The sequence below is a fragment of the Aulonocara stuartgranti genome (genome assembly GCF_965226115.1).
Source record: "Aulonocara stuartgranti genome assembly, chromosome: 1".
NCBI classification, from domain to species: Eukaryota; Metazoa; Chordata; class Actinopteri; order Cichliformes; family Cichlidae; genus Aulonocara; species Aulonocara stuartgranti.
The window spans coordinates 26,030,271-26,046,081 of NC_138939.1; the positions used below are offsets into that span (position 1 = coordinate 26,030,271).

General features: G+C 39.2%; 1 protein-coding gene across 1 annotated transcript; it reads left to right on the forward strand.

Moving 5' to 3' along the window:
* The first annotated feature begins 1,665 nt into the window (after positions 1–1,665).
* tdrd3 (tudor domain containing 3) lies at positions 1,666–14,286 on the forward strand. Its single transcript, XM_082535057.1, has 14 exons — positions 1,666–1,892; positions 3,816–3,900; positions 5,223–5,288; positions 6,023–6,183; positions 7,350–7,491; positions 7,683–7,754; positions 9,491–9,640; positions 9,952–10,104; positions 10,682–10,859; positions 11,457–11,582; positions 12,011–12,939; positions 13,180–13,305; positions 13,479–13,618; positions 13,934–14,286. The coding sequence occupies exons 1-13, from the start codon at positions 1,855–1,857 to the stop codon at positions 13,593–13,595; spliced, it is 2,343 nt and encodes a 780-aa protein (XP_082391183.1). The 5' UTR covers positions 1,666–1,854; the 3' UTR covers positions 13,596–13,618; positions 13,934–14,286.
* Positions 14,287–15,811: the final 1,525 nt, after the last annotated feature.

A 15,811-nucleotide genomic window follows, 5' to 3' on the forward strand; every position in this document is an offset into this window, starting at 1 on the left:
ACCCACTGAGACCTTATTAATATTCCCACAAAGTACTGCCCACAGCTTGAACATCATAGGCCTTATGAAGAGGCCACTTTTCTTCATCATGTGGTTTTACTGCATGGTTGATTAGTATATGGCTGAGTCTGAGTCCCTTTCATCAAACCTGTAACAGCAGTAGTCGGTTGCATCCAGGAACAGCTGATGCATGCTTGCTGTGTGTCTCCAGTATTACTCTGAGGTTTGTAGAGGTTTGTATGTGGACACACATACACACAGTTAACTCAGCACTGTCCAGGAACGGTGTAAGGAACTCCACCTATTCCTTCTCCCATGGTTGTGTTCACCAACCCCAAAATTATTGGATATAAAGTCATACTTAAAATTACATTTATATCTGCATACGCTCACTGGCCACTTCATTAATTATACATTGCTAGAATAAGATGTGTACATTGTGGTAGTAAGTGGACATGATAGGCAACAACACTAAGGTAGGATGTGGTGTTATAATGGGTGTTATAATGGGTCACTATCAGCCAAGGTTTCGGGTGAACCCACTGTGAGACCTTGCCCCCACCCTATCATGTGACTTACTGAAATCAAATGACTAAAATGTGAGTGGGCGTTAAGGCATCTGAGAAGGGATCTCAAAACTGGCAGACAGTTGGTGTCCTAAGCCACGCCCTCTGTGCAAAGATGGTCGTTCACAGTGGACGTAGATGGCTTCTTTCACGCCTCTTTCAAACTATCTTCTCTGTCCAAAATATGAATGTCCAAAATGTTACACCTCTCGGATGAGAGGTGAAACGTCTACAAGAAACTTAAAGAACTCCAAAATGCTTTTCTTTCCTTAGATTACTATGACCTGAATGACTAAGAACCTTCTCACAGACAAAAATCAAGACTCATCAGACCAAGCAACGTTTATGTTTCTGGTGTTTCTTCAGTTTTGGTAAGCCCGTGTGAACTGTAGCCTCAGTTTACTGTTCTTAGCTGACAGGAGTGATGTGTTACGGAGTGAGAGGTCCTCTTCTGCATAAGTCTTGTAATGAGTGATTATTTTAATTAATGTTTCAGCTTAAAGCTGTCTAGTCATTGTCCTCTGACCTCTGGCATCAACAAAACGCATTTACCAAAAGAACTGCTGCTCACTGGTTAGTTTCTATTTTATTTAGTTTAAAAAAAAAAATTATTATTATTATTTGCTGGAGCCAAAGTCACTTTAATATTCTGATGCTCAGTTTAAATGTCAGGAGATTATCTTAACCGTGTCTACGTACCTAAATGCATCGCTGCTGAATAAGATATCTGCTACAGCGGGCAACTGAACAGGTGTACCTAATAAGGTGACCAGAGTCTATATTCCCCTAAAGTTGATTCTGTTCATAGCGTTTTCAGTGGGAGAAACGTTTCATCACTCATCCAAGTGACCTTTTCGGTCTCATCTAACAGCAGGTTTCTCCAGGCTTATAAACAGTATATTTGCATAATGACTGAAACTAGCATCACTGAAGCAACAATGGGCTGGGAGGTCAGTTCCTTGATCGTTAATATGCAAATTCGCATGTCTTAGAGTCTATATTGTTTGTCATACTTCTTTTAAACGGATGTCCTTTAAACTGAATGACAAGTAGATTTTGCTTTATCATATGAAAAAAAATTATATAAAGGCTATTTAGACCCTCACGGCACTCCGTACTTGTACAGTGTCATTGTGTGACGTATGTACCGTAGAGTCGTTCAGTACTGATATTAGCGAGCTTTGTCTGGAGCAGAATATGAATTACAGGACGAGATAGCTGTTATTCCAGTGAACCCACTTTAAAACTCTTGGTGTCCTTATTGCTCCATCAGCAGTTTGGAAGCACAATGACCGATGTGACAGATTCCCTGACCAAAGAGGGCTGGTAGGTAGCATGTGAGCTAATTTCAAAGAGCTAGCTAGTACTACTAATACAACTACCACTACTACTACTCTTTGATGTTTTCTAAAAACACTATTTAGCGTACTTATAACTTAAAATTAAAGTACAAGGTTTACCTTAACACTTTGGATTTCTGTGTGTTTTTGCAACGTAATTAGTTGTTCTGGAGGCTGGCTAACAAACTAGCGAGATAAATGACGCTAGCTATGCAATACACACTTAGCATGCAATTATTACAGCGTAGTGTGGCGCTGCATTTTGCATGAACAAACAGTGATAACGTCATATGCAGGGCCAATCAAATAAATCTGAGGCTCATATTAAAGTTAATATAGTTAAAACATGCAGTGCTTTTAAAACTCAGAACATCCCAGCAGCAGTTTGCAGTAGCTAGACATGAGTGCTAGCATTTAGCCACATGCAGCTTCTAAACACTTACTGCTTCAGGTTTTGCTTACTTAATTGTTATCCCTTCTAGAGTCTTATATGTATTTAACAGAGATGAATAATAACTGTTCTGTCTGTAATGTACAGATAAACTAATTTAAAAGTGGTCCCGAGGTTGTTTACGTTTGTTGTCATGCACACCATCTGATCAGATCAAAGAGGCTGTGAACGTAACTCATGATAAAAAGAAAACAGATTTCTTCTGCTGTTTCTTCCCATATATTCAGTTTAGTTTTGGGAAGGAGGTGAGTTCGTTATCTGAATCAGTTTATTGCTAAACTGCGCGAATTGTAAAACAGTCTTGAAGCAAGCAGTTTATAAACTTCTGTGATACTGAACTATGAATTAACTGTAATAGAGTAGAATTGTAATTGCATTGTGTTGATTAGATGGGAGAGTTAATTTGACTTGTCATGTTTTGCTGTTTGAGTAGAGTTGTTTAGTTTGTGTACTGTTTATATCTTACAGTAAAATTACTTTGAGTTTCTCCCTTGTCACAAGGGGTCAGCACTAACGTGATTATAGTTTACTAAACTAAAACTAGATGCAAAACCCCCCAATTTAGTTATGTAAAATAAAGATTTAAAGAAAGACTTAAAAATGAAACTAACTAAAATCATTTGAGAACTTGCAAAATTAAAATAAATAAAAATACAGAGGCTTTGATGAATGTTTTTATAGAGACACTCTGTCTAAAAGTCTGTGACACAGTTACTTTCAAAAAGTTCTGTTTTTAGTAGTAATACGTGTACTGATTTTCCTAAACCTCGCCTCTGACATATGCCGTCCATATAATAACAACCTTATGGAACACTGAAACTAATAAAAACATATCTAAAGCCAAACATTTGCAGACAACACAAACTAAACTGAAACAAGAAAACGCACTATGGGAAGTAATTGAAACTAAACTTAGTTAAAAACAAAAAGTAAAAATGAAATAAAAATTAAAAACAAATGAGAAAATACAAAAATACAACTGTGATCCCTGCAGCAGATATCTCCACATGTTTGATTTGGCAGAGTTTTAACTGGGGTTCCCATCCTGACTCCCCCCCAAAGGAGATTATTTATTAATCATAATATGTATGACATTTAGAATAAGTATTAGCATACAAACACACAACAATTTATGGAGTTATGGAGACGCTTGACATCACAGTAAATAAATAAATACAGCATTACCTCCACATGCGTGTTATAAATTTGACCAAACTAAAAAAAAAAGATTAAAACCAAAGACGTTACCATTTGCATTTTATTTTTAATATCAGTCTTTTTTAAGAGAAAAATGTCCGCTAAAATGCAGTTTTTATTTTTTCAGTCAAGTATTTGTCGCCGTCTTTAGATAAGTTTTAGTTGATTATAATAACAGTCTGTTTAAACATGTTGAAATGAGACTGTCTGAAGCCTTTCCCAGCTTCACTTGTATTCTCTGCTCTGTTTTTCATCTTGCAGGTACCTCAGTGATGAAGGCATAGCAGAACTGAAAGGATCCGCTGAGAAAATAACACATAGTGACATAATTCGTATTGCGCTTGATGTAAGTGCAACACAAACACATATACAGAATGTTTTTACCGTGTAACACCTTGCCTTGAGTTTTAGAGTTTAAGGAAAATCACCATCATTGTACTAAAAGTTGGCATTTTTTTAACTAGTTTGGTTAGACACTACTAGTTTTTGTTAGATACTACTAGTTTATCAAACATAATAACAGAAACATGCATAAATATCTGCCAAACAAGTGAATCTAAGTAAACCTGTTGTAGTTACTCTATGCAGAACCATTCACTCATGCTATTCTATTCATCCCTAAAAGGCACCTTTCTGAGCCAGAAATAACTCATCCTTTTCCCTCTTCAATCACTCAATGACTGCCCTCTCAAATTATATCATCAATCATCATGAAACCAGGAATCTATTCATTTTAATAGTATGAAATGAATGTGGGTATTTGAATTATCTGTTAATTATAATTGTGTATTTAAAAAAAGAATTTTTTTCATTTGATACGCAGCTAAACAAAATGAAAATGTTTAAAGAGGAACCATAAACATTCATATAGGGTTCTTCTCCTAGAATGACAAAGATGCTACAGACCTGACCTGCAGTATCGAACGAGTCGAGAAGGCACAGTCAGTGCATTTACTGCAGAAACACTGACCTTTAAGGTTTAGCATGGAGTGCTGCGGAAAGGTCTCACACTGTACTTTTAGATATTACTGCATACCTGGTTTAATCAACTTGTAGTAAATTTAGAGTGGTACTTGTAGGGGCTTAAAGTTATTAACATTGTCAGACTAGGCATAAAAATAAATTGGAGCCACTGATGATTTGCTAGCAAAATGGTGCATTTAATTGTATCTTAATTAGAGAGATATTTTGCTACTCTGGCTGCTTTTTTTGGTTTTACCTGGAGCGCTTATTTTGTTCAGACATATTGTTTTCTGCGGTAAAAAGTGGTTGTAAAATTGGTTTGGGAGGCAGACACATTTGTAGTTTTAATGTTGATCTCTTATGGTTTGGAGGAAAAATGAAATCCTCTTTAAAAAATACAATTCTGTTAAAAAGCTAGGTTAAATAAAGTGGTGATTGGATTTAAAAAGCAATGAGCTCCAATCCTGATTCTTGTATATCAAAATTACTCCATACATTGGCGCATATACTGGTTTTACTGTTTTACTGCAATAGTGCACAGTTGCACTCTCTCCACCATGTGGAGTGAGATTACAAAAAGTGAGATTACATCTGATTGAATAGTTAAAAATGTGTTTTGTTGTTTTTGTTTCACATGTGCATTGTTTCATTACATGAATATATGATTATTATATATATTCTAATAAAGCAGCTTTTGTTTTGCAGACTGATCTTAGAACTGTTGGGCGAAAATATCTACCATCTGATATCAACAGTGGAAGAACTGAGAAGGTGAGTGGCATACATATTGCTACAACTCTGTGGCAGTGCTTAATTTATGAAACTCTATTACAAATGATGAGCTGGAGCCACTGTTGAAAGGAAACTTTAGAACTGCAGTTTTCATTATTGCCACTAGATGTCCCTAGCACACTAACAAATGTAGGTCAAGAAACCACTTCTTTGCCCATGAAAGTAAAATCGAGCAAATGGAGGGGGGAAAAAACCCAAATATCAAAACATGTAATTTTATGTGCATTTACCTCCTCTTCCCTTCAGACTCCGAATATGATACACCCCATTATACCCTGGTAATGCACTCTGCCTTGTACATATAATGCATAAATTGCGCTGTATTGCACTATACACTTTTTGTATGTAGTATTGAATGTAGATAGGATTTACACATATCTTTTCCCAGGTGTAGAAATCAAACTTTGTGCGAAGAGTCCTTACAAAAGCATTCAACAACAGTGGTCGCTGTAGCTCTAAATGTAAGCCTTGAGGCTATTTTGAGGAATAAATAAACCTGTGCTGATTTAAGTATGCCACAAGGAAAGAGGTATTGTTTTTTTTTTTGTTTTTTTTTGCCTTAAAAATTGGAGTAATCCTCAATACATACTGAAAACTCCTAGAGGGTTTTTCAGTATTTCGCTGTAATCCTCCTCCGCACATGCAGATTTGCCTTTCAAGCCACCTCTTTTTTTATTTATTTATTTATTTTTCTGTCTTTTGCACATGGCCAGTTGGAGGGTCCATGTGTCCTCCAGGTGCAGAAGGTGAGAAACATCTCAGCTCCTAAAGACCACGAGGAGTCCCAGGGCGCGCCGCGAATGCTGCGCCTGCAAATGACAGATGGGCACACCACCTGTGTTGGACTGGAGTTCAAACATCTGTCTAAGATCAGGTATTACAGTTTTGTTGCATTTAAAAATAACAGGCTGTAGTGTAATGTAAATATCTGTGAAAGGGGAATAAATGGTTAAAAAAAATCCTACATTTTTTTTATTTGTCTCATATTTAAAAATGGATAATGTAAAAGCTGCTTTTCTGTTTGCTGCATAGATGCAAATCGGGGGCATTCAGCTGGTTTCTCATATTTTGCAAACACATTCTGCACACACCCTGCTCCTTCACCTCCCTGTCAACATTCTCACCCCACCACATGTCTGAATTTTCCCTTTATCTGCAATTTCCTCGCCGTGGCAGCTGATCTAACAATTCTTAGCCTTAATTACATCTCCATCCAAGCTACCGTGGCCTTGGTGACTGCTGCCATGGTGACTAGCCAGTCTGTACAGGTGGAGTGGCCAGAATGTGGGCCTTGACTTCCTGATGGGAAGAGAGGAGAGAACAGAACAAATCCCCCCTTTATGAGCGGCACACACACACTGGCTAGCAACAGCGCCGGTTAGTGTTTCTTATGAAAGTGTCCGCTTTAGTGTGCGTGAGGCCATAAGTGAGAGGCAAAGAAGGATGAGCTGGATTACAGGACTGTTCAGTGTGCGAGACAGTGATGTAGTACAGAGAGATGACAATTAAGTAGCGACACTGAGGGTGAATAGTGCATTTGTATGTGATTGAATCAAGGATGACTGCCGTCTTATTCCTGTATTTGCTGCTATCATGTGAACTTCTATCATGATAGCAGCAGAAGCATCTATCCCAGAGGTTTGGAGTGAAATCCCTAATTGTTGCTTTGGCATCCGGCATCAGTAGCTGGAAATCCCTCTAAGTCCCTGTGCTTTCCTAATGAGAGAGGCAGAGGCCTTATCAGGCCTGATGAGATAGAGGGGCTTTTAATTTACCATGAGGATGGGTGAGCAGCTGGGATTATTAATAGTCTCTCCTAGCCTTGCCACCCATCTGCTGGCAATGCTCCATGTCATTTATAAAGTGGCATGGGTAACGAAATAGGGTGTGAGACTTGGTATATGCAGTAAACCCACACATATATTTAAAATTTAATAGCTTTTTAAAAAGAAATGTATAGAAATATATCATTCATACTGCGTTTCAGTCTTAATATTTTGTTTTCTCTATTACTATTTTTTATTTTATTTTGTTTTTCAGTTTTAACACCCCACCAGGAACAAAGGTGAAGCTTCTTGGTACAGTCCAGGTTAAAAATGGTCTTTTACTGCTTGACGATTCAAAAATCTCTGTCCTTGGAGGAGAGGTTGATCACATGGTGGAGAAGTGGGAACTACAAAGGGTGAGGGTCAATATTTTAATGACGGATCAGCCACTCTGGCTAAAAAGATAAAAGTCATATTTTAGTAATCATTTTAAATGTGTAATAAAGGCCTCTGCTACGCCATCATTAGCTGTTGCTGAGGTTGTATTTATCTGAGTTTTGTATTTAAAAAAAAAAAAAAAGGGGTACCTTTATCCTTCATCCTGCAGAGTCTGGCCAAACACAGCAGGAGTAACATTGGAGCAGAAGGCGGACCTCCTCCCTTCGTGCCATTTGGTCAGGTGAGGAAGAACATTTCATAGTTCACTTAAAAAGCAAAACATCCAAAATTATATTTAAAAAAAATGTTTCTAAGAAGAACAAAAACCAGAAAGAATAACATAAAAATTGAACAAAATTAATACAGACAGGAACATTAATATGAAATGATACTTCAGCAGTGATTTAATGGAAGCCAGGCAGTAGTGAATAGCAGTAACCTCATAAATGTATGCAAGGAACTAAACACAGATCTGGCGCCAGGAGTGTCCCTATCTTGGCAATGTTCTCTCTGATCTTTTGGAACAATTACGCCTTCATGAATCTTTAAAATGTTTGATCGCTGTGTGTGTAATAAAGCAGAATTAAAAATCAAACTGTCCTGTGGCAGGTTATCTCCCGCCAGCAACATGAGGCTTAAATGTTGCATTTTTGTTAAAATAAAAAGCTCTAGTAATTGATGTAAAAGGGCAGCTGAGATTAAGCGTTGTGAACATGAAAAGCAGATCGTCAAGGTAACCACTAATAATTAGATGCTTTATTTGCTAACGTTTTTCCTTTTTTTAACGACTATTATTATACACAGAATACTTAAAGCTTTAAAAAAGACTGAGTCTGAGTCTCGGCTAGGATCACAGCTTCCAAGTGAATGCATTGGTATCAGCTTCACACTTGGATTTTGGGATTTTCCTTCCAGATTTGCTCAAGCTTTGTAAAGTTTTATGACAGGGGAGCATTTGGGACTTATTTAACAGCCTCTAGATCTTCTGCGTAACTGTATTTACTAATGCGGGGTCATTCCAGGACTTGGTGTTGAGTAAGTCTGCTTTGGGTCGCTTTAGATTGCTCTGTTCCAAGGTATTTGGCGCTGGAAAGCAAATGTGTGTGCTTGCGCTTTGCTTGGATCTATGTTCTGTCAGTTGAGTCAGTTTTACTTATTCTGGTTGCTTCTACTCAGAGGCGCTCTCACAGCACGGAGCTTCTACCATCATGCTTCACAGCAGGAATGTTTTTAAAAGTGTAGTTGTGGTGTGTTTCTACCAGACATTTTCCAGTCAGAAGAATTTAGTTTACATGGCATTAGACGGTAGACTTTTTGTCTTTTTACCTCAAGCTCTGAGTTCAAAACAGTTTTACTTACATGATGATCCTAATGATATTAATGCAGATAGATTTCCTGTTGTCTGCTAGTCATTCTCAAATCCTTTTGTTTTTGTACCTCTTCTTTGGCTAACAGAAAATTACTGAACTTAAAAATAGTAAACTGTCCTCACTGGAAGGTGAGTTATTATGTGAGCGATAACTAAATAAGACAGAAATCCAGGCCTTCATCATTTTCACATAAGCATAATCTTGTTACTATGACGAATATCATTTTTAATACAACCTGTTATGTTAGATACCCACAAATAGTCGCAGGGTTTGATTTTTATTGAAACAAAGAGTGGCTGAACCTAGTCAAAAGTAAATATCATTGCTCCGGTCATTTGCTGGCCTGTGTGACTAAATCATCACTTGGTGCAGTCGAGGAACAGCTGCAGGAAGTGATGAGTTCCATCTCATTGGCACCGAGCCACCATCTGTAATTGTTTTGAAATTAAATACAGTTCACAGTCAAGTTTGAGAAAAACCAGATGAATTCATCTGGTTCTAGTTTGAGTCCATGAAATGTGCAAACTGTCAAGCGCACTAATTTCTGTACTTAAGAGAGCGTACACGAGTGATGATCTCTGCAGCCTTGTTCTCGCTCTCCCTGTAGAAGTGTGCAAGGAAGGATGAAGTGGATAGCCGAGAACTGGACCAGAGGAAGACCCTGCAGACTCACACTGTGGTCAAAAGCACTGACGAGAACGACGAGTTTGAAAAGCAGCGGACTGCGGCTATTGCTGAGGTGGCCAAGACCAAAGAGGTATCCAAACCTTTATCACTTGTTAGCTTTTCAGTTGTTAATTTTCGGGACCAGTGTTTTTGCCATGCGGGCAAAATTTGCTGCTTTATCGATTGCACGTCCTGCACAAGTGACTTAATTTGGCCTCAATTTAAAAATATATGCTCTTTTTCGGCATTCACCTCAACCTTAATTGCCTTTGACAGTTGTGTAACTCTTCAAATTAAAAGTCATAATTACGTTGCCATTTGCAGAGTTCTGTTTCTTTTATTGTATTTTTCTCTTTGTCCAACCCTGCAGCTCTATTGATCCTAATGTTGTTTCCTTGTCAGGGCCCCCGCACATTTGGCGGTGGAGGAAATGCAGGCGGCAATTTATCCAATGCTGCCTCCTCCTCCCGGAGCCGAGAGTCTTACCAGCAGAGGAGACGGGAGGACCGGGCTGAAAGAACAGAAAGCAGACAAGATGGAAACTACAGAGAGCTGGTGAGAACACAAACTATAATCCAACACCCTCCACACACACACACACACACACACAAAAACGTTGTTGAAATAATGGCTTTACCTCACATTACTGAAGTCCCAATTCACTGTAACAAAGCAATTTAAAGGCTCAAACTTGCTCTGTGTTCTTCTGTGGTTTCTTTAGTCTGGGTTGAAGTCTTATTTCATGGTTCACAGATTGGGTGAGGCATCGGTTATAATATTGTGGAGATGTAAATGGATTGGAGCCCTGGTCAGGTTTTCCAATCAAGTGGCAGTCCATTTGTCTTGCTTTTTGTTGTGTCCTGCCAGTTTCTCTAGTCTGAAGGGTTTGGGTTGAAGACATTAATAGGACAGAACGTAAAATTGTAGTGTTTGACAAGGGAGTAGTGTTTGCGATCGTTTCCAACACCAACAGGCTCTCACAGGTAAAACAGAATTTAAAAGGGAGCTCCTGGGTGCGTCACACTAAACGTCTGCATTTATAACCTCGTAATTGTACTTATAATTATCATATGCATGTAATCTTCCTCTGATTTCCATACAACAAATATATTTCCTGTCATTTGTTGGGTAGGTTGACGAACGCGCTCTGAGGCACATCATGGAGATGGGCTTTAACAGAGAAGCTGCTCGACAGGCTCTGATGGACAATAATAACAACCTTGAAGTGGCACTGAACAGCCTACTGACTGGATCTTCTGGTAGCAGACCTGGCCCTGCGGCTGCAGAGTCTAACAAGCCACAACCCAGAGGTATACACACAAACACACACATACACACACACAGCCCCAGATGCACCTTTAGCCCACTTTGGCCGCATAACAATTTATGTCTGCAGAGCAAGCAGAGCCAGATTGAGGTTGGAGGAGTGATGTGGAGGTTCTTTAAATGCAATGAAAATCACCGGCAGCCTAGTTAAAGGTCCTTTGTGGCAGGGTTTTTTTTTGTTGCATTTACCAGAAATTGCAGGCACACACTTTATTGCTCTTTTCAAAAGCACACCTTAAGGTTTTAGATGGAAATTCTGTTTTAAATGCAGTCATTGCTTTGTGTCTGTTTCATTAGTGAAAATCAACCTGTTTTACCTTGAAACTTGCCCAATCACACTGAATTACTTAGATATTCTTTTTTCAAACCAGCTACTGGTACAGTTTACTCTAAAGCTATTTTAAATGTACAACACAAACTCATTAAAAGTAAATTCAGTTGAGTTCTCACGTGCAGGCTAATGCAGATAAAGTCACATACTTTATGTAGATGCAGGAGACCACAAAGTGTGCACATTCAAACTGATCGATTTAATCTTTGTCAAAATAATGTTTTGTTTTTTTTCGCTGTGTTTTCTTCAGGCAGAGGAAAGGGAAGAGGCAGGTCCAGAAATGAAGATGATCAAGAGGGAGCAGGAGGAAGACCATCTGGACCGAGCACATTGTTTGACTTTCTGGAATCCAAAATGGGTGTTTTCTCCATTGATGGTGGGTTATATTCCAAGCTGTGGAATAGTGTATTTTTTTTCTTTTTAATCATTTTGGAAAAGAGAGAGACAAAGTGTAAGGGACATAGATGTGTGCAACTTCCAACCCAGTTCCTGTGTAGTGATGACTTATGGGAGGGCCTCTGGGAGAGCACACAAATTAAAGCAAAAGTATGGCTGATGTTTGTAGCACCTTTTGAAGCCAGTTCTTTAGGAGGAATCTACTGATTTCTAACTGAGCCTTGATTAGACTGAGACAGATGGCTGTTGTCAGGTCAGAAAAACTAAGACATGTTTCTGACAACAAGACATCAGCACTGGTCTGAAATACCAACCAAGCACTTGTTAGTATTCCCTCCACTATTTTTCCCATTATTGTTTTGCCATACTTCTTAATACAGCTGATCTTTTCTTGTTTGCTTTTATCAGAGCCAAAGAGCCAGGCTCCACAGAGACATCACGAAAACAAAGGAAATTTCCACAACTCAGACTATCACACCAAAGACGCACCTCAGACCAAGTTCTCCTCGCATAATGACCATAGGCAACAAAGGAATGACAGACCGCCTCGCTTTCACAGGGACACTGATTTTCCCAAACCTGGCCAGGAGCCTCTCTCTAATTGTACAACCCCCCAAACGTCAGGCCAAGCCCAGCAGTGGAAGGGCCAGGAGAGGTGGTCACGAGGGATGTCCGATAGATCGCAAACTGACAAGAAAGAGATGCGTGACGATCAGATTTTTCCTTCTTCCTTCGTGTCTGCTTCCACTCATTCAAAAGACCTTCAGCAGCAGGTGGAGTTTAGTGGATCTTACAACCAACGGTCCAGAAATGGAGATGGTGGTGGGAATATGTCAGCGGCGTCTCATAGAAGAGGGGCACCCACATCAAAACTGAGCAATTTGGCGGGAAGTGAAGCGAACGGAAAAGGAAATAAACGTGTAGACAGAAATGAAGACTTCAACAACAGCAGGAGGAAGGGGAAGATGGAGAGGGCAAATTTGGATCACCCTGAGCGACAAAGGGATAGTGGGCCAGCAAACTTTAACTCAAAGGGAGGAGGCTCCGAAGTGGGGTCATCACAGAGTTCTTATATACCAACAGGAGATCCTTCTCATTTCCAAAATGGCGTTATAGAACACAAAAGAACTGGGCCGATCAAACCACAAACCTCGTCTTGTCCACCGAACAGGGAGCCGCCGCCCCCAAAGAGAAACAATGCTAATAACCCAGGGTCTAAAAGAAGGGGAGGTCAAGGCAAAGGACAAGGTCCTCGAGGATCAGAAAGGGGTCATATTTCTGAACACATGTGGAAACCTGGAGATGAGTGTCTGGCACTTTACTGGGAAGACAGTAAGGTGCGTCATCCCTACATGTATGAGACAGCAATAGTTAATGATTGTTGAAAACTGCTGTGTTTAAGATGTTTTCTTTTTCTTTGGCTGAGCGCTGGTTTGACAGTTAAAGTTGTTTAAAATTCTAAAAATGAATCTGCGGGATTCGTTTTGTATTGACAGTGCCTTTGATTTGTTTTTCAAAGGTTTGTATTTGAGAGTAATGAGATTTCTGTTTTTTTCTGTCTGGTTGTGTGTGTGAAGTTCTACCATGCCAGAATAGATGCCGTTCATCCATCTGGCTCCACGGCTGTGGTTGTATTTAGCGATTATGGAAATTGTGAAGAGGTCCTCCTGAATAACATCAAACCTCTTGATGCTGATGTCATGGTAAGAAAATAGGGAAACATCCATCAAACTCAGAACTTGTTGGTTCATAGTAAATGAAAGCTACTAATTAAACTGCGATCAAGTGAGGTGAGGAAAGGTGATAAAATATGAATGAGTTCTAGGTGGATTACTCACAGTAACACATCACAACTGTATCAAATGTACAATGGCAGGAGGAAGATGATGGTTACTATGACAGTTCACTAGAGTTTCGCCGCGGGGGAGACGGCCAGCCTAGACGCACGCGACCCACGCAGCAGTACTACCAGCCGCCCAGGGCACGAGATTGATGTTTCTGCATTTACACGGGCAGGTAAATAAATGAGCAAGCATGTATTTTCTTTTCACTGGTGTTTAAGCACAAACCATGAATGTGTTTTATATAAAATAAATTAGAATTTCCCATTCATTTCTTTTATTTGTGGTGGTGGGAATCTTGAATTTTGTAATAGATATGGAAAATTCAAGACTTTTATTTCAGTCACAGCTGTAAAACATCTGTTTATTTTGAAGTTGTGTGGTCATGAGATATTTTGTGAGATTCCCCAAATACAATAACGTTTGTTATATCACATAATCTGTTAACCAAACAAATTATAACTTTGTTGTCTTTTGCTTCATCCATCAGTGTGCGTGTCCCTCATCCTTCCACGTTCTGCAACAATCCAGAGTGCTTCCTGAATTTTTAAGTGTCCCGATGGGCTTGGGCATACAGGACTTTTAAAAGGGCTCGCACATCATGCAACAATAAAATAAAATAAAAAAACACAAAACAAAACAACAAAAAAAAATCAACTGACATGAGCTCCGGTTTATTTTGTCAAGGACATATCTACTGTACATGTTGTGAAGATTTGTTAAATGGCTGCTTCAGAATAAACAGTTATTATTAGTATGTAGCAGATCTGTTTTAATGCGTTTTGCTTTTAATTATTCAATTTTAATGATGAATAAACTAATGCAGAGGTGGAAAGGAAACTTCTCCGGGGTCCTTGGATTCATTTTGACTCCGTCAATTAATTTTAGCTGAGCTTCTAAGTTAACTCGAGTTTGGGCTATTTGATGACTTGGTAATTTTTTTCAAACCTACCCTAGCAAATTTGCAAGTTGTTGTCTTACAGCTTACCTTGCCTCTGACATTTTCTCCTCTGCGAGTCCAGAGCAAGCAGCTCAGGCTAATTTGTTGTGTTCTGTGAAGCAAATCCAAATGGTAAGACAATCTCTCCCTGCTGTAATAGAGATGGTCACACTGCAGAGATATCATTTTGCACATTACAAAAGGGGACTGTACCTAGCTCTTCAAGCACTGCGCACACTCTGCTGGCTGTTTATGGACTCGAGCAGTGTGGGAGACACGTTTTGCACATGAAGAAATAATCTCCACCTTCTGCTCCAGTTTCACTCATACCAGCAGTGGGGGATAAATGGACAATTCACCAGGGTTCAGCAGAAAGGTCACCGTGTTATTCTGTATCACTAGTCCAAAGGGTTTGCTTTATTTTCCAACTGAGGCGCCAGGCAAGCATAGATGAATAATTAACAGCTGGTAATATGGAAACCTATCCACCAGAGAGGAACTGAAAGTGAAGCTCTTGACAATGTTCTAGGGGACTGACTATGACACAGTACCCAAATGAGAGGGGATTGATTTTCAATCAGATAAACGTATATTTTGGTAGAAGAATTAAGGCAGTTTCATACCGAGTATATTTTTCTTGACCCTGCAGGGAAATCATGTATAATGCAGCAGTTCTTGGGTTTAAGATGTTGTCAGTTATTAGTTTCAATAAATGCATGATTATTATGAGTGCAGGTCTTGATGCTGTAGATTATTAATCATTTTCTGGAAAGGAAAACCCTGTAGCTATTAGATCACTAATGAGCATTTGCTGTATATTGCCTTTGGTGAAGTAGGGAGTGTATAAGCACAGTTTTCAAGGTGTGAGCAGAGGCTCGGCATATGAATGGTAATATTTCTGAAACCACGAGAAATGCTGAGTGGGTGATCCAGCATAAACGTTAGTGTGACATGCCCTTTTGTTTCATATACAGTTAGAAAAAAAAAAGACTGAAAGCTGGTGAGATGGCCTGGATTATATCTTGTTTTTTCATGTTTATGTAACTACACAGGCCATGTAATCTTGTTGGTGCTGTGATTAGAGTAAATCTAAAGCTTCAGATGCCGCGCATGTTTTTCTGTGACAGACTGGTTGGATATGATCTCAATTATTCAGCATGCTACAAAACAATCTTGCATCATAACTGCTTCTTACATGGAAGCGTTTACAGTGGGAGTGAAATGTGTTGGAGAAGTAGTAGTACTACTAGTAGTGTTTGTGCTTGAGCCTGTTTTTGCACAGTCAGCTTAGTTAATTGCATTTCCTTTTACACTGGATCAGGAGACGGTGGCCTTATTATTGGCTAGTTAGCGCTGCTGCCTCACAGCAAAATATCTGTGTTACCAGGCAACAGTAGTATTACCTGTGGGTGTGAATCTCCACAGTTT

Coding starts and splice junctions, on each gene's coding strand:
- tdrd3 (XM_082535057.1), top strand. CDS start 1,855: ATGACCGATGTGACAGATTCCCTGACCAAAGAGGGCTG. Junction 10,105..10,681: donor ATGGAAACTACAGAGAGCTG/GTGAGAACACAA, acceptor TTTGTTGGGTAG/GTTGACGAACGCGCTCTGAG. Junction 12,940..13,179: donor TTTACTGGGAAGACAGTAAG/GTGCGTCATCCC, acceptor GTGTGTGTGAAG/TTCTACCATGCCAGAATAGA.